The 19,468-nt window shown below is 31.4% G+C and overlaps 1 protein-coding gene across 3 annotated transcripts in view; it reads left to right on the top strand.

The window, feature by feature from the left end:
* The window catches only part of NOVA1 (NOVA alternative splicing regulator 1), a 143,289-nt gene that overhangs the window by 118,052 nt on the left and 5,769 nt on the right, over window positions 1-19,468 (top strand). For 2 of the 3 annotated variants that reach the window (XM_019655686.1, XM_019655688.1), the window contains exon 4: window positions 2,150-2,221. The exons of the other annotated variant lie outside the window; for it this stretch is intronic. In XM_019655686.1, coding sequence (XP_019511231.1) covers window positions 2,150-2,221 — 72 coding nt within the window. The remainder of the gene's footprint in view (window positions 1-2,149; window positions 2,222-19,468) is intronic. 3 annotated transcript variants of the gene reach the window in all.

Below are 19,468 nucleotides of genomic sequence, written 5' to 3'. Positions count from 1 at the left end.
GAAACAGCATCAAAATTATAAAGGACAACATTGATGAATATGAGTTGTATCGATTACTAATAATACATGCCCAATATCTCATGTATATGTGAAGCAAAAAGAAAGGTATTGAATAAAAGATAATATTGATAGAAGATAATATTAATCTAAGTGACTACAAATTTTGAGACACTGATATTACTACTTTTTCCACATAGTTCTTTGCAGTATTTTTGGGACCTTGTTGAGAATTCATATCCAGGACAAGGTGGATGTCATCGTGAACCTGTGGTAGTTCAGGTTGATTGTACCCTGATGGAAATAAAAGAGCAACCTGTGTACCTTGTGCTTCTGTAGGTTAATGAACTTGGATTCTAACCTATGTTGGGAGAAATGGCCTCCAGATTTATTTCACATCTATTTAGTCAGCAATCTCATCATTAGTATAAGATTAGCACAAAGCAGATTTCTAAGTGTTTGCTAACTATTCACAGGAATTCTCTGCAATAACAATTGTAACCAGAGATGGGAAAATAAAACCTTTACTGTTCAAGTCCTAGTATGTATAGTAGCATGAAGTCAGTAGCGTATGTCCCAGTATAGTGTTGCAAGGAAAAGAAAACATTAGGGCAATTTTTAGTGACTGAAATCAAGTCTCTCTTGAGAAATGACAGGAATTTATTTCAAAGAACAAAAACAGAAAACAAAGGATTTGAAGTTTTTTCCCTTTATGAAGTTTTACATCTGAATGTAACTCCCTTCCCCGCTTTTAAATATGATGTAACAAGAATCTTGATATGACTGAACATTAAGTCTAGTTTTCCTCAAAATATCTTAGGTTTTAACTTAGGAAGAACCAGGAATCAATCACTTGAGGAGTACCCTATTTAAAATATGATCTGGATCTGATACTTTGTTATTGGAGGCTAGTGGATTAAGCAGGAGCCTTTTACTCTTAAATGCTTTATTCTACGCAGATTAGAACTTTCGCATCTTAAATGAACAAATATGACTATATTAAGTAATTTCACCTGCTTTCCCTGACACTGCTGAACCTTTAAAGTTATGCTTTTGCTCATATATGAGTAATTTTGATGAGTATATATTAATATAAAACAATGTTCATATAGAATTGCATCTATACTATAAAACTACCCCATTCCACCTATTAAGAAATATTATCTTTTGAGGGTACTATTTAAGCAATGCTACTTGCTGAGTGAAAATACACTTTTTAAAAAAGATATAATCTTAACATTTTACACTTTAAGGTTACTCTTTTAGACATGAGAAGTTTTCAAATATTTTAACGAATTCAACAAGTATATTATGCTCTCATAAAACATTTTATATATAGTATGTATATGTGTTTAGAAATGAAGTGGACAATAAATATGATTCCTAATATTTTTGTGCTTATTTTCAACACAGGCTGATGATGCTACAACATATTTCGCCCTTCATCTGTATTAAATTTTTAGTGTTTAGCATAAAGGATGAAATATTATGACAGTTTGTTAAAATGGTATTAGTTAACTTGTTTATTAATATGGAGTTAATGTTTACACTTTCAGACGTGCTCTAAATTTATTAAAAATTAATATTTTAGAAGATAATGTGATATTAAGAACTCAGAACTGCAAATTTAATTGCTTTTAATTATGGATCCTTAAATTCATGTGGAATCAACTTGTTGGTGATGTTCAACACATTAAGTAGGTGGATAATTTTATGCCAAAGTAGACTTCATTTCACCACTTCTTCCAATCCCCGACTGTATTCATTGATAGGACAATGACTCTTTCAGTTTTACTCATTGAATTTCTTGAATTTTTGTTTGACATCTCTTTTCCCCCAAGAAAACAGGGAAAGAAAAGAGACTACTATTCATGAATATGGTCAGGATACCTTTAATACTCATGTGAATTTTTATCAGTCACCATCATGATTTCAAGTCATGAATTTATTTTTACATGCTTATGCATGCATATTTACATGCATTAGTTATTTAATTGATCTTAAATTCCATTAAATTTGAATGAATAGGAGAAAAAAATTGTTCATAGGATTTTGTTCTCGTTATGTTACATTTTATTTTATTTTGTTTTATTTAAATAATCAGTTTAAGGCTTATAAAGGTTGATTTGCTCCTGAACTGCTTTGTTCCCAGACATTGCCATCTTCCCCAACTACCACCAAGTCCTCTCCATCTGATCCCATGACCACCTCCAGAGCTAATCAGGTACAGTATCATCCTGTCATCTACACCATACTTTTCACGGGTGATTGCCTGCACACTGGAGAAAAAGATAATGGTGGGTTAAGGGTGTATTCGTTCATTCACATATGTGCACCATGATCAGATTCCAAATAACCTGAGAAAGAAATATCAATTATTTCTGAAAATTTATATGCATTTTTAACTTTAGATAAAAATATACGCAGATGGTAGACTACTTGAATTTTGGATTTTCCCCTTAAAATTATGATGACTTTTTGGAGCTCTGAGGGTTTCTTATTGAGTTGGTATTTATAATCTCCCCAGTTGTTTCTGAATAGGACTCTTGGTATATAAGTTAACAATATCATATGTGTAAAAAATGAATGTATAAATATGACTTATTGAGCAAAGGTATATCTTTAAAAGTGAATGCATTTTCATTTGTTTATTTCAGACATTCCTTACTATGTAAATAGTTTTAAATTTTGGATGAAAAGCATTTCTAGCAATCTAAAAGAAACAGAAAATTGGTATTTGTGATCATTTTAATGCTATTTAACAGAGGAAATTATATTGCCTTACAATTTAATAGTAGCATTTTCTTTGCTGGAATGGCAAACTGCATTTAGAAATATATCTTATTAGTTTGATTTGATTGTTTTGGTACTGAATATTTGTAGATCGTTCTTCAAAAATGTAGTTATTTTTTGGCACATTTAAGGAAATCATCTAAATATTTTATGTAATTCAGAGCCATACTGTATTTTAACCTCACAATGTTGAAAAGATATATTTATTAAAATGATTAAATACATTTTCATTTTCTCTGAGTTGAGCTTCATTTAGGTGAGAAATGTTATTTTTTTTATTTCCACTTTTTTACTAATACAAGGCCTTATGGGACTATTTAAATATTAAATAAAAACTTATCTTTTTAATATAGTTTTCATAGTGTTGACTAATAAATTAACTTTGAACTATATTTGTTAAATATAGTAACTGTGCCTTTTGCATATGACCTAATATAAGACTATCAGAATTATTTTGCCCATTTATTGATTCTAATACTTTTGCAACCTAGGAAAATTTTTGAGATAATAACTGGAAGCAAAACTAACAGGATGTTATTCTAGAATAGGAGCTTGATTTTTATTTTATACAGTAGCATTCTCTTCAGGCAAAAAACTTTATAATGCTCACATTTTAGCCCCAATAAATTGGTTTTAAAAGTACACATCTCTAGTGATGAAACCCATCACTCCTCTTTGAAGGAAGTGGTACTATGTAAAGTGAAAACCAAGCTTATAATACTGGTGCATGAAGTTAAAACGTGTATATACATTTTCATTTTATATACCTTATCTATTATATGATATAGAAACTTTTGGGAAAACAACTGACTTTATGTTTTTTATATTTCTCTTGTATTTCATCATTCTTTCTTTTCCAAACAAAAACAAGACAAATGAGTACAACTGCAACAAAAACAAAACTAATGCTTTTTCTCAATGTAAAAAGTAAAAAAATCCTGGCTCTAGAAAGAAAAACCATCTCAATAATTTTGCCTGTGAACTTAGATTTGTATTTTCTTTCATTTATTTTACATGAACGTGAATTTTTATAAAATGATTTCTTAAAAAAAGGTAATTGTATGTTGAAGTTTACTAATGTTTTTACCCTCTAGATATGTTACTGCATCCACCTCTGCCAAATCTATTACTTTTCTAACATGCTATAGTAAGTCATCTGTGGTTTTATACTCTGTCCATTATACTCAGTTATATTTATTAAACGTATTTTATTTATACTCAGTTTTCTTCTGTTCTTGTGCAAACAAACATAATATCTCCTAATCAGCCAGCATTTATGCCCACATAGTCTACCTCCTCATCTATTACCGTAGGTAATAGATCTCACAGTGAAATACAGACTATACCCAATTTCCACCTCAGCATTTCCACTTGCATATCTAATGGACATCTTAAATCCACCAAGTCCCAAAAACTGCTCCCAAACTGCTCCATCTGTAGCCTACCATCTCTGTTGAAGGCAACTCCATACATCCACTTGTTCAGACCAAAAATCTCAGCTCCATCCTCATCTTTTTTTTCCTTGTGCATCTCAAATCCAGTTCCTATAAGAAATAATGTTGACCGTACCTTTAAATGTGTGTGTGTGTGTGTGTGTGTGTATTGTGTGTGTGTAATCTTAACCACTTCTCATTACACCTAATGCTACCCAAGTCCGAGCCTGAATTACTGCAATAGCCTCCGTGTAGGTTTTCCTGCCTTTCTACCCTTGCACTCCAAAGTTCCTTCTCTATTGAGCAGACTGAGCATTCCTTTCAAAATACGTCATTTAAAAAATGTCTTTGCCTACACCTGCCTTAGTTTCCCATTTAGCTCAGTTGAAAGCCAATACCCCCAAAATGGCATCCATTAATCTACAAGATCTGGCCCTTGCCACATTACATCTTCCTTTCATTTCCTAGCACTTACTTTCTCATTCACTCTGCTGCAGCCAAATTGACCTGCTTGCTTTTCCTTGCTGACATTCCGTATACTCTCACCTCAGTATTTTGCTCTTGTTTTTCTCTCGACCTGAAATTCTCTTATTTCAAACATCCACTTGGCTAAAATCTTCATAGCCTTCATTCTTTGTTGAAAATTCACCTTCTAAATAAGGTCTACCTGACCACTCTATTTACTATTGCAAGCTGGCCTCCCCTTATCTCAGTACTCCTGATTCCTTTTATCTTGCTGGGGTTTTTTTTCCATTACCTCATAGGATACTATGTACTTTGCTTATTATCTTATTTATTATGTATTGTCTGTCTCACTTTCTTAGAAAGGAACAAGGATCTTTGTTTTATTTTCTCACGTATCAAAAGCACTAACCTAGAACATAAGAGGTTCTCAATAAGTATTTGTTGAATGATTAGTGCTAGTTGGAAGAATAGGCTTACAGTTATATTCTTTACAACTCATTTTTTCATTTTTTGAAAATCCCTTCTTCAAATGAAATTTTGCACAGAAGTTCTCTAAAACTAGAAACCAACTGGAAAAAGTATAATTTTGATTAAATCAATAGGTTAAGTTAATGGGACATAGCCTTCTTTGTTATACTTCTGTTTTACTCTTTTGTAGTACTCAGAGCACAGTCAAGCTCTTGTCTCAAGTATTGTCATAATTATCCAACAGAATATTTAAATTTCATTTTGTTCAGTGTATGCGTGTGAGTTATGTATGTGAGTATGATGTCAGGATAATGTTCTTTAGAAGTGTATTTAAGACAGTCCTAGAAAAATACTGAAATCCAAATGCTCTTTTTAAAGTCAGTAAACTTACTGACTTTATTATATACATTAGGTTTTATGTACTTTGCTTACTATTAGGATAAACCTTAAAAAATTGCTGATATTTGGGTGCAATTTCTTATGGCTCAACTTAGTGTATATCATATACATATCAAAATCTCCCCAAATTCCCAAGAATAAAATAAACCAAAAAACCCAGAATCCATATTAAGAGAATTTACAATTTTCATATAAAGACATAAAACATGCTCAATAAGTAGACTTACAATGATTTTGGAAGGGAAGATTTAATACCATAGAAGTATCAATCCCTTTAAATTAAAACATAATTTATTACACTTTTATTTTTTTCCCAGTTTTCTGGGAGAAACAAGACAAAATAATTTTAATATACTAAAAAACAAATGCCTGAGAATTACCATGATATGATTAATAAAAGAATTACCAAGAAAATAATAATATTTGTGCAGGGCAATGTACTTCACGTAGTATTAAAATTTACTGTAAAGGTACCATAATAAAAGCAATGTGATAGTAACACAAGCAGATATAATTGTGAAACATAATAGAGATTTCAGAAATATATCCACGTATGTATGGGAACTTACTGTATGTTATACATTAAGAAAGGTAGTGTAACTTAGGGGTTAAAACAACTGTGATCTCAAGCCATAATTCTAGGCTTTAAATAAAATCTTTGCCACTTACTAATTTTCTGATTTGAATAAACATCCTTAATTTTACCATGTGTTTTTTCTCATTGTGAAATGTGAATAATACCTCATTTAGAACACTGCCTTATACAGAGTAATAGTTAAGTGCCATTTTAATTCTTTTTAGAAAAAAATGTTTTATTTAATAAATGGTGCTGGCATACTTAACTATCCACCTGAAAGAAAATAAATTTATACCTTCATCCTATACGACATGTGAAAATAAATCTCAGTGCATTCAAGATTGAATTGTAATACTATTTGATGAAGTTATAGTGTGTGAAATCAAGTTGAGAATGACTTTCTTAAAGAAGAAGGAAATCCAAAACATAAAATATTTGAGTATATAAATAGTATTTTATGTTTTTTGGTATAGCAAAATACACCATTAATAAACAGACGATGACAGTATCCTTGGAAAAAATATGTTGAACAGATAGGAAAATGAATTAGTAACTCTACAGAGAACTCCTAGATTGATATGAAAAAAAGGAGAAAATAAATTATTATTACATGCATCAACATCATGAGATTATACTTTTTTTACCAGATAGACGAAATTTTATCTGTGTATATAATATACATATATCATAAGTGCAAAAGTCAATCTGTGTATGTGTTTACAAATTAAAAGCACTGATAAAGATGTAAGAAATCATCATTCTCATACAGTGTTGATGTAAGAAATGCTATAACATTACAGCTTTTGAGAATCTATCCAATAAAACTTAATACATAACCAATACATAAGAATATGAGACAAGGATGTATATTGCACTATCATTTGAAGGGGCAAAAGTTGAAAAACAACCTGCTCTCAAACAGGAGCATGGCAGAATATTATGTGGTGAAGCTATTAAAAATAATGAGTTATTTTTAATGAGTTATTATTTAATAACTCATCATAAATTAGCCTAGAATAGTGTTTATAATATATTAACTAAAGAAAATTAAGTTACTAGCATATGGCCCTAATTTTTTATTAGTTTCAGGTGTACAAAACAATGTAATAGACATTTACACCCCTCACAAAGTGATAACCCCCCTCCCCCAATCTACTACCCCCCTGACATCGTATATAGCTGTTACAATTCCATTGACTCTATTCCCTATGCTGAACTCCACATCCTGTGACTATATAGATATATATTAAATTATATATTAAATTATATATTAAATTATATATGTATATATTAAATTATAGTTGACATTTAGTATAATCAGCTTCAGCTTCAGGTGTACACTGCAGTGGTCAGGCATCTAATTGGTAACCACAGTATTGCCACAGGGACATGAAAGACAGTTTGGGGAACATAATCAATAATGTTGCAAAGATTTTGTAGGGTGTCAGATGGGCACATGGCTTATTAGGGAGACCACTTCATGGATGGTGTAGATGGCCCTGTTTTTAATAGTAAAAAAAATCTTATGTTCATGTACCATCAGGATGATGGAAAGGAATATGAACTTTACTTTTTTTATATTCACATCTTTTTTTTTAAAGTAAGAGACTATGAAACAGGATGGAGAAACTAATGACTTCAGTTGTGGAATATGCAATATTTTAAGGAATATAAAATGGGAATTTCTGAAAAGATTGGGAAAGATTGGACTGTCTTTGACATTATATATCTGTTTAAGCAGCTTGACTCCTTCATTTTCTAGTTGTGGGATACTTTATTATTAAGGAGTTTCAAAAAGGATCAAAAGAGAGAGGCTTCAGGCCTAGAGGAGGTACTTATTATATTAACTGGCAAATGACATGGCAGTTGTCTCATATTTTAAAGTTATGCCAGATTAAATGGTTATGTAATATTTGTAATATTTTTCTTCATTGTTCTTAATAGGTCAAAGATTCTCGATCCTAGCTTCACATCAGCATTATCTATGGAGATCCTTATTTAATAGGTCTAGGATGAGATTAGCCATCTATATTTGAAGACTTAGAGAAATGTCTTGAAGCCTCTTGAGATGTGTTGGGAAACACTGTTTACTGGATGAAACATACACATTGGTTTATGAAAAATGATGGCTGTTGTGTGCTATATAACACTAACTGTTCACAAACTTTAATTCAAGGCTTTATTTCATGGAATAACACACTTGGAATGTTATTTGAAAAACACTAAAGAATAAATACTTGGTTTGCACAAAAGTTGAAGGGTAGGTGTTTTATCATTGAGTACAGCAAAGGTTTACTAATTAATAAATTTAATTCTATGAAGGAGTATTATACGAAGGATGGTTATCTTTTCAGATAGCATTACTAGTCTTTTGACTATTACCAAATGTAGTTAGGGATGCCCTTTACCTTGGAGATCTTTATGTACAGATTACATTAGTATTTTTTTTTAAGATTCTTTAGCAATAATCTTGCCAAAAATTATGGAAAAGGGTTAAATAAGTGCTTCCTAAGCATATTCATTCCAGTGCAAACTTCTAAGTTTGTTATTGTGCTATGCTGTGTAGACCTTCATACTCAGTGATGGGAATCAGAGTACCTCCCTGAGAGCAAGTTAAGAATTACTGCTGAAAGCAGCATGCCATTAATATTTTCAGTTTAGCACTATAACACACCGTTTGGTAAATACCAGGTTATATGACCTTCAAAAGTCACTTTTAAAGGTATGGTTTCTTATGAAGACATATTTATGTTTATGAAAAGCCTAGCGCTTTTCAAGTTTTCAGATTGAAGAAAGTGGTACACTTCGGGGGAAAAGAGTCAATGAAATAGTCACTCTATAATGTCCCTTATTTTATATCCCAAATATGGCTCAGGCATTGGTAAAAATGCATAGAATGTTTAGTCCAATATTAGCTAAGTCGGCAGATTTGCAGTAATCTTCGTCTCTGTCTCTGGACTACCTAGCAGGTAAAGGTGGTTTGTTTGTTTCATCAGCATTCTCCCCGCAGCCATAGCTGTGGTAGATCTTGAATGCAGCAAGTTCTCAAGACAGAACATTACACATGCCTTCATATAGCCAAAGCACGTAATGCCTGTTTTCTCCAGACGTGCATCAGTCTTCTTGCTCTGTGTGTGTGTATACAGTTCAATAGAATTTTGCTTAACTTGCAAATAAAGCCATATAAAATGGAAAATACCTAAAATAGGAAAATTGGGTAGTTACCAAGTTCATTTTCAACATTTTTATTTTCTTTTAAAAATGCTTAGAAAAAGGAATGGCTTTGCATATTCACTCAGATAGATTAATGGGCCAGATTAGGGAGTTTGATGCATGCTACTATGGAATAAAGTATTTCTTGTTGGTTTTTCCGACTTTTGATCTTTGATTTAAGAATATTCCAGGAGATAATAGATTGGTCTTTTTCATCTTCTGAACTTAATACCTTATAATTCATTTTATTGGTGTTTGGTTTAGCTATTGTTTTTTTCCTTCAATTAGATGGTACAGTCTTTAAATTGCTATTTAAAAATATTTTTGAAAAAGGAAATGTTCTGTTTCATTAAATAATTTCAAATTGCTTTTAGTCAAATTATAGTAGTTATATTAATGTATTTTGTGTGTGTGACTCAGTAAATACTAGAAGTGAACTACTTCAGTCTATGTGTAGGAAAAGAACTTAGTTTTGTGACTAATAATATATTTTGTTAAATTGCAGGCATTCTTTAGTAGCCTTTTACATATTAGTTAATATTTGTTTGCTTATCCAAAATATAAATAAATTAATTCATTACATTTTCATTTTCTTAATGACAGTCAGTTATGATAGTAAATTATCAACTTCCCTTTACTAGTAAGATCCTGAAGTGCAGACACTTATTATGATTTAAAAAATAAGTATTACTGTCACAAAAACTGTTGGTGAAATTAAAATATAAGAAATGTTGAATTAACTGATTAGTAAATATAAAATACCTACAAACAACTAAAATTTGATTTCAGTAATATAAATCCTGTCAAAATATAGCACATATCAATCTTTTTAACTAATTAATAACATTTAATTGTAATAAAAATGGCTGATTCAAAAATTTGTAAAAACAAAAAATCTAAATGGTGAAATTTTTCTTTATAATTAATTACCAAATTACATAAGTTTAAATAGAGGCCAATTTCCTTAGTTGAGATATTTACCTCCAATAATATCTAATTAGTTTGGTTACAGCATAGAGGATTAAATCAATCTATGAACAAATTCAGAATTTCCAAAAGCTTTATATTCTTAAGTTAACTTTGTTTTCCTAAATAGGCATTTACCTTCATTACATGGTTCTTATTTAAGACTATGATTTTAAATTTTCTTATTTTAAAATTTGAAAGTGTTTTCTAAATCTTTTATGTCATTTACAACTAATCTTTATATACTTTATACTTTATAATCTTTAAATATTTAGTAGTCTTTATTATACCACCTTACTATAAACTTCGTGAGAGTGAGAACTTACTTTTTAATTTACCTCTGTATTCCCAACATCTGGAACAGTACCTGGCACACCATAGACACTCAATAAATAATTGTGCGATGAATACCAGAAATGTATTAAATTTATTTTAAATGAATTGTTTATTCTGCTTTTGCAAGATTTATTTATTCAGCAGCATAATTTTGGATTAGTTTTTCCATTTCCTTTTGTTACACTGCTTTTAAAAAATTAAGATAGTTTATATGATAAGGAAAAAACGCTCATCTGAAATCCAATCTCTGTTATTCCTTTTACTTCAGTTTTACCTGCAGTTTTACACTGTTTAATCCAATATCTACATATATACACTGGAGTGCCAAAAATATGTATACAAGTGGACACTTTGGCCAATGTTGTTCAAGCAGTAGTTCACCATAATCAGAAGTGTCTGGATGCTGATGATAATTTGGGTACTTCTTCTAACTGCAGAAGTCAAACGTGACTTGTAATCATTTTTGTTATTGGTATATATTATTACAATTTTAATAGTTTTTTTTTCCTTTCTTAAAATGTGTATACATTTTTTTGGCATCCGCTGTGTGTGTGTGTACACACACACACACACACACACATATATATACACACACGCACACACATACCTATATATATAAATTTGGTATTTTCCACATTCCATAAATTTTATAATTTATAATTTTATATTTTATAATTTAATAATTTAATAATATTCATTTCCATAGAGTATATATAACATTTTCAATGTTTAGGATTATGTCCCAGAAGGATTTCAGGAAAAAGAAAGATTATGCTCTTTTTATGACTTAATGTATACTACAGTGTGATTTTCAAAAGGCAGTATATTTTTTACAAGAAAGAGATTAATAGTTAAGCCATTCCCTCATCTACATTTGGTTTGCTTTATTAAAAATTAATTTTCCTACTCTACTTTGAATATCTTTCATTATTTTAGAAGTTAAACATTTTCTTGTCCTACAAAGTTCTTTACTGTTCACTATTTAACAAATTGTTTGTTCACTTTGACCTTCCCCTGTATTACCTTATCCATTCCTATGGTTTTAAATACTATCTCTATGTTAACACTCAAATTTACTCTGATCTTCAAATCCACAGCCAATCACTTATCTGACATCTTCACTTGGATGCCTGATAGGCATTTCAAACTGAAGATATCCAAAATGTAATTCTTGATTCCCTCTATCCTTATATTTCATACCTTACTCATTATCCACTTCAGTGAACACAGCTTCTACTTTTATGTCTGTAGCTATTTTTCACTAATTATATTGATTTCATGACCTTTAAAATATTAAAATAAAAACATTAGTTTTCATGTAAAAATACCAAGTATGTCAAATACAGATTTTTCACTAATCAGAATTAAGGGCTCTGAACATATAGCACTGAAAGAGCTAAGAAGAGAGGGTTTAAAATAATAATTAGAGCTTTTTGATCCTTTGATGCATAGATGATGACAAACAGGACTTCCAGAAATTTAACCTCAATTTAGTAAAATCTGGTTTAGTGAGCATTTAGAAGACAAGAGCCCAAATTATTTTCATCAATAAATAATAGACTGCCCTATAATAGTTTATCATTTACGACACTCATGGTTTCTTTATAATTATTTGACTTCTACTGGTTTCTTTTTTTGATGTAATTATGTCTAGAGTGCCTATCATCTCAACATAACAGAAATGTTTTCAAGGGCTTTCTTTTCTTCCTTCTTACCTATAAAGAATAGATTTTTCCTATTTTGGTTATTCCTAATTGAATCCCTCTGGAATGTAATGTGATATATCTTTAAAATATGCAGGAGTCATCAAAAGAAAAAAAACTTTGAATAATGCTTCAAGGGGAAAAGTGAAAAAATCTATTAAGTAAAAAAAATAGTCAAGTTAAACTTTCTTTACCTTTAGAAATTTCATGAGGATTATCGTTCATTTTCTGTCTTCTTTCAAAGAGACACAAAAAAGAGGTACGCTTTCTGTCATTATCTGTCATATCTTATAGCCAGAGGGAAAAATAAATGTGGCCCTTTGGAAGAAGAAATAAAGTGAGGTACAATGTCCACACAACTTTTAAAGTCAATTATTTTGAGGTAAAAATGCAATTACTTGAAGCAAAGCAAGGGATGGGAGGTAATTGCACCAGTTATGAACTGTGATTATGATTCAGTAGACACTGTCATTTGAGCCATCTTATTAATTGATCCATTTCATTACTTAATCAAGTAAACATTTAGAACCAACCTGACCACATTTTTTAAGGCTAAAGAAGCCTAGCCGCAAGCTTACTGAGTAAGAAACTACAAAATGACATAGGAAAAACATAATACAAAAATGAAAATTTTAGAAACATGCATATAGTGCATATTTAATTATTATTATAATATTGGATTTTTAAATGATTATAAATCTATGAATGTTACTGATTTCAGCAATTTTATAACATTGAAACATCTGTATGTTTACCTCTTTGTTTTTGTCAGTATGGTTGCAGTATAATCATTGAATTTTATATTTTAGAGATGATAGAGAAATTTTCTTGTTTTAAGAATCAAAGTCATGTTTTACACACACACACACACACACACACACACACACACACACCTCTACACCTGCATGTCCATGATGGAATCTTTCAAATAGTTTATGTAGTTATTATACAAAGCTATATTTTATTTTGGGTTAGTAAAATTACATAGGTTTCAAGTGTACAATTTTTATAATACATCATCTATATATCATATTGTGTATTCACCACCCAGGGTCAGTTCTCCTTCCATCACCATATATTTGACCCTGTTTACCCTCATCTACCACCCCCTCCCCCCTTTCCCTCTGGTAACCACTAAACTGTTGTCTGTGTCTATGAGTTTTTGTTTCCTTGTTTATTTGTCTTGTTCCTTTGCTGCTTTCAGTTTTATATCTCACATATCAGTGAAATCATATGGTTCCTGACTTTTTCTGTCTGACTTATTTCGCTTAGCATAATAATCTCAGGATCCATCCATTTTTGTCACAAATGGCACTATTTCATCTTTTCTTATGGCAGAGTAGTATGCCATTAGGTATATATATCACATCTTTTTTATCCAATCATCTATCGAAGGACACTTTGGTTGTTTCCATGTCTTGGCCACCATAAATAAAGCTGCAGTGAACATCACAGCACATATATCTTTACGGACAAATGTTTTCAGATTTTTTGGGTATATACCCAGGAGAGGGACTGTCACCATGTACCAAAATTAACTCAAAATGGATCATAGACCTAAACATAAGACCAGAAACAATACATTGCATAGAAGAAAACATAGGTACTAAACTTATGGACCTTGGATTGAAAGAGGATTTTATGAATTTGACCTCAAATGCAAGGGAAGTAAAAGCTAAAATAAATGAATGGGACTATATCAAACTAAAAAGCTTCTGCACAGCAAAAGAAACCATCAACAAAATAAAGAGGCAACCGACCGAATGGGAGAAGATTTATGCAAGCAATGCTTCTGATAAGGGGCTAATATCCAAAATATATAAGGACTCATACAACTCAACAACAAAAAAACAAACAACCCAATTTAAAAACGGGCAGAGGACCTGGATAGACATTTCACCAAAGAGGCTTCATTTTTTAAACCGTTTATCCAATTGATAACTTCAAATGCAAATAGGAAATGCACAATTAAGACACTGGCCTTCAGAAAGATAAAATTTTTAAAGAGATAAATATCTGTTGCACTCTAATATAAGCCAACATAGGATAAGTAACATAAGAATATAAAAATGTACTTTGACACTTCTAGTTTTAGGGAACCAGGATTGAGTTTACAAAGTATATTGTATTTGAACTGCTCTTGAAGACAAAACTATGAGTTTTATCAGAAGTCAGAACTATGAGTTTTAAGGGGCAGAACAGTGTGGGTATATAGGTAACATTTCAGTCAGTTGGAACAAATGAATAAGCAAAGACATAGAAAAACAACTAACGTTGGCTACATTCAGGAACTAGTAAGTAAAGTCTGGATTCAGCATAAGATACCCAGTCCTCGGTGATGAAGCTGGGAAGACAGGTTAGGGGCAGAGTATATAGAATGTGAAATGCCTACATAGGGAGTCTGGGTAATTCGGCGGGTAGCTGACGGGGAGTGTCACTGAAGGGTGTTGAGGAGGGGTTTTCATAATGCTAAAAGGAAAACAACTCATCTAGTCTTACCAAGCTGTCTGATCTTATAGATGATGACACTGAAGCGATTTGACAGAGGTGACGCAGCAGAGCCAGAGTGGAAGCACACGTCTCCTAACTGCCAGTTCTAGGTTCTTTTTATTATACCACACGTTCCTTTAGACAGGAGAAAACAGTAGGGCTGAGCAGGAAGCATTGCAGGAAGGAGGAAGATCAGCACTGCATCACAGGAGGCAGAGAGCTAGGGAACAAGAGAAGGCACAGATGGCTCCCAGATTTAAAACCTGGTTGGCAGTGGGTGGGGGGTAAGGATAGATGAGAAAAGACAGCATGGCATTTTATGGTAGATACTAGACATGCTTATGAAAACTGCACTGCCTTTGATTTGGTTATCAGAAGTGAGGAGATGAAATGGACTAGTACAGAGAAGAGCTGCTTTTTTATTGTTTCTTGATACTTGTATTCATGTGGCTGTGTGTACATATGTTGTCAAATCAGTAGTTTGCAGGAAGGCAGTTATTTATGTATGTAAAATCTATAATCTAAAGAAAAGATACAACTTTTTCAGTTTACTTTGGTCAACAGTCAATATAGATTCCCAAAAATGACACAAGCATCTCCATCGGATACTTCCAAATGGTGCCTCAGTAGCCTAGGGTGTGACACATTAGGGAAATGAAAGAGATCTATCCTGTTAGATCATGTAGGAGCTCTCGTGGTAAAAGGTAAATTAAGTAATCCGTTTGTGTATCTTTACCAGAGCTGTGACATCTTGACTTTTGGAATGTCAAGAGATACAATAAAATCTCAGTTTTCTTTTGGACAGGCAAATAATACATGATATAACAAGAACATAAAAATACTTTCAAAGGTACTATTTGGTCAGTTACAAATTATACAGTAGAATTACAACTCAAAGTGGCTTAAACGAAAAAAAAAAGGGATTATATTGATTCTGTGCTGGCTTAGACATGGTTAGATTCAGATGCCAAAATGCTGTCAGAAATCTCTCTACTTCTGGAGTTTCCTTTTATCTAGGCTAATTTTATTTTCAGTCAGGTTCTTCCTCTTCCCATATGGTGGTGACGAGAGTCACTAGTAATGTCAGGCTTATGTTCTACTAGATTAGAAAGACAAGCACCTATTCCAACAGTTTCATCAGATTCTCAAGCTAACTCTCATTGGACCATCCTGTGTCATGTACTCAATCTCAAATTGGTAACTGGCTGAATGAATGAATGAATGAATGAATAACAACAGGTATCTATTGATAGGAGTTGCTTTATAAATGTTAGGCCATACATATGTAGTATAAGTATTAATATATATTATGGTATCCCTAATAAAATAGTTCATACTATTGAGATATTTTAAATTATATTGGTACTTGTTTTACATTTATTTTTAAGGTATGGCTTTCTCAAATAGTTCAGTAATTTTTCTGCCATGATGACAAAGATGTATGATGCCTACAGACACTCTCGTACCTTTGTAACACCATAGTGAGTTGGAGTTCTTATTTGGCAAAGGAGTAAATTTGTTTGTGCTAATGTTTATTTTTAATCAGAAACATATTGATATTCAAACCTACCTATGAGGTATTTTTAATATTTTTTATAGGATTGCCATAGAGATTCTTCTTCTGTAGTTGCAGATCATCACTACTAAAATGGGTTTCGGTTTGAACAGAAACTTGCCAACACAGAGATAACAGATCAAGTTTGTGGGAATGCCTAATAATAAAGAATAGGTTACTGATAGTAGAAAAAATGTGAAAGACATTTAGATAAATGTGATCAGCATCTCTCAAAGATTTTCTTAACCTTACTCCTTCCAGTTAGGCTTTGTGTCTTCTTTATATCCTTTCAGTACTTCTGTGCCAACACTTTTAAGGCTTTCCTGCACTGATACATTTATATACCTGTTTTCTACAACTAATGTAGAAGTTCCTTAAAAGCGGGAACAGAGTCATATATATCGTTTATCTCCAGCTCTCAACCCAGGGCCTGGGCCACTCAGTAAGCATTCCATAAAAGATTGAATGGATGGTAGCAACTGTTTATCATAGTTCTGAAGGGAAAACTGATTTGTAACTGTCAAAACATACCTGATTTAGTTGATACATGTTACACCAAATAATTTGTATGCTGTTTAAAATCCAGTTCTTTTTTTCTCTTAATTCTTTAAAAATAAGAATACATATATACTCGTATATATATATGTATATACATATACATCCATACATATATACACATACACACACATGTTTGTGTGTGTGTGTGATTGTGTTAACAGACTTCATCAGTGAAAATGAAGCCATACATATGATTAAAATTTGCTATTTATCATTTCAGTGGGGATGCAAACTACAAATACATAGACTTTTCTTTAGGTGAATGCTGTATTTCTAAATCCAAGAAGTAAACAAATAGGCTACCTCATATCACCCTTCCTGCTCCTTTTCTCCCCTGAGCACCACCTCCCTGCCCAGTATTCAGTTGCCTACCTACTCCAAGCTTCCACGCTGCTGTCTCACTTCTTCACTCTGACCTAACACATAAAATGAAAATAAAACACCACTTTCTCTGATATCATACAAAGGAATTAATTTTTCTTTTTGTCTCAACATTTTTTCAGGCAGTCTGTTTTCTGTGTCCGTATTAGATTAATATGAAGTATGCAAATAGATATGGATATATTATTTCCTTCTTCAAGGAAAAAAGATAGTGTAAATCTAAGAGGTCATTAATGTCCTTGTGTCAAAAATAAAAGTTGGGTGACATATTCCTTGGCAAGGCTATTAAATATATCTATTAAATTTGGAATTTAATAACTTTACATTCCCTTATATTTCTAATTTAATTCCTAAGATAAATAATCTTATGCAGAATTATTGCTATCTAAAGTTAGGAAATGCTACACACTATAAATATTTATCTGCAATCATTAATGTCTTCTCTTAAACCATAACACATCTTTAGTTATATGTGGATACATGCCAGTCATACCAACAAAATTTGAGGGCCACTTCAGTATTTGATAAAACAGCAATTATGGCTGGCAATATTTTATATAAGATTATATTAAATAGTTAAAACTAAAATCCTGGGAATATTATAGTACCTACTACATAAAGACATCTTTGGTATAAAGATAGATGATGTGTAATTCTTTAATTTGCAATGATATGGACTTTTTTTAATATGTTTAGTTTTATGGAAAGTCCACACACCATTTTGGAATTATACATGCTTTCAGAATTTTTGAGTTTTGAAAAGAAAAATTAGTAAAGGGAGAAATAAAAAAAGAAAGGTAGGTAACATGCAACTATATAAGTAATTATATATATACTAAGTATATAAGGACTAGGATAGAACTAGTCCTAGAGTTTCAAAAAAAGCTGCAGAGGCATTAAATATAGTATGAGACTGGTAGACAGTATAGTAGAAATTAATACCATCATTGCACATCTCATAGAAGCTTAAGGTGATTTTAGAGTGGCCATATAAAATTATATTGGATTGCTTTTACTGACAATCTATAGAATAGTTTTCATAGCCTTTCATGTGCTTTTCTCTTCCCAGATTGTAATCACAAAGGTAATTATTACCTTGTGCAAAAGAACAGCAATATTAGATTTTTAATTTAAAATAATTCAAGAATGGCTCTGTAGAAACTCTTGGTTGATTAATATATTTTTCTCCCTAAAAATTACTTTAAAACACTATAGTTTTCCAGGATATAAATGTTTTCAACAATATCTTATTGCAAAATTGTTCTCATTTTGAAATGAAATATTTGTAAAATATAATCATATTTAACATTTAGATATTTAAATTCTTAAAGGTAGATTTTCTCAATATTTCTAAATATTTCATATTTAAATCCTTAAAGATAAATTTTATCAATATTTATCCAATATTCATAGGGTAGAATGTAAGGATGATTCTAATTCATCTTTGTAATTGGTGTAAGATGTAATCATGGTTTAACTTTTTAATTATAACACTTTAGCATACTTCAGCATTTTAGACAAATCATTTTCTACAAAAATGTCTGTGACAAAAATTAACAAGTTAAAAATTTATTTCTCAGTTTACTTGAAACTGAATGCATTTAATTAGTGGGAGTATGAGGGATATATTTGACATTCCTAAGAAATGTTTTTAGAAAATTTAGATTTTTTTCAATAAAATGAAATGGTTATATAGACAAATCAAAATGAAACAAAATTCTACTGTGACTATAAATTATATGTGTCGAAAGGAAAGTGTGTGTGTGTGTGTGTGCGTGCGTGCGTGCATGCACGCATGTACATAATATATGTAAATATATTTATGAGGTGACCCAATCTAGAATTTGAATTTATACTTTCACCATTTGCTACCTTCAAGAGCATTTTGCCAAAAATGCGTGGCCCTATTTCTTGAAAATATTCTTTAGCCAGATCAGTGTTTTAGAGATAGCATGGTTAATACTCGCTAAAAATCAGCTAATTATATATCTCATAGAGTATCTCAACTAAATTCAGCTCAAAATGAATAAGTTAGTTCAGCCTGCCCATTGTAATGTCTGCAACAAGGAAAGCAGTTGCTTCACGCTTTGTCAGTGACACAGCACCCACAGTTTTTCATCTACCCAGTGAGTCG

The sequence above is a fragment of the Hipposideros armiger genome, unplaced genomic scaffold (genome assembly GCF_001890085.2).
Source record: "Hipposideros armiger isolate ML-2016 unplaced genomic scaffold, ASM189008v1 scaffold_243, whole genome shotgun sequence".
Taxonomy (NCBI): Eukaryota; Metazoa; Chordata; class Mammalia; order Chiroptera; family Hipposideridae; genus Hipposideros; species Hipposideros armiger.
The sequence above is the reverse complement of the archived record's forward strand: the minus strand, read 5'-3'. Positions and strand labels throughout refer to the sequence as shown.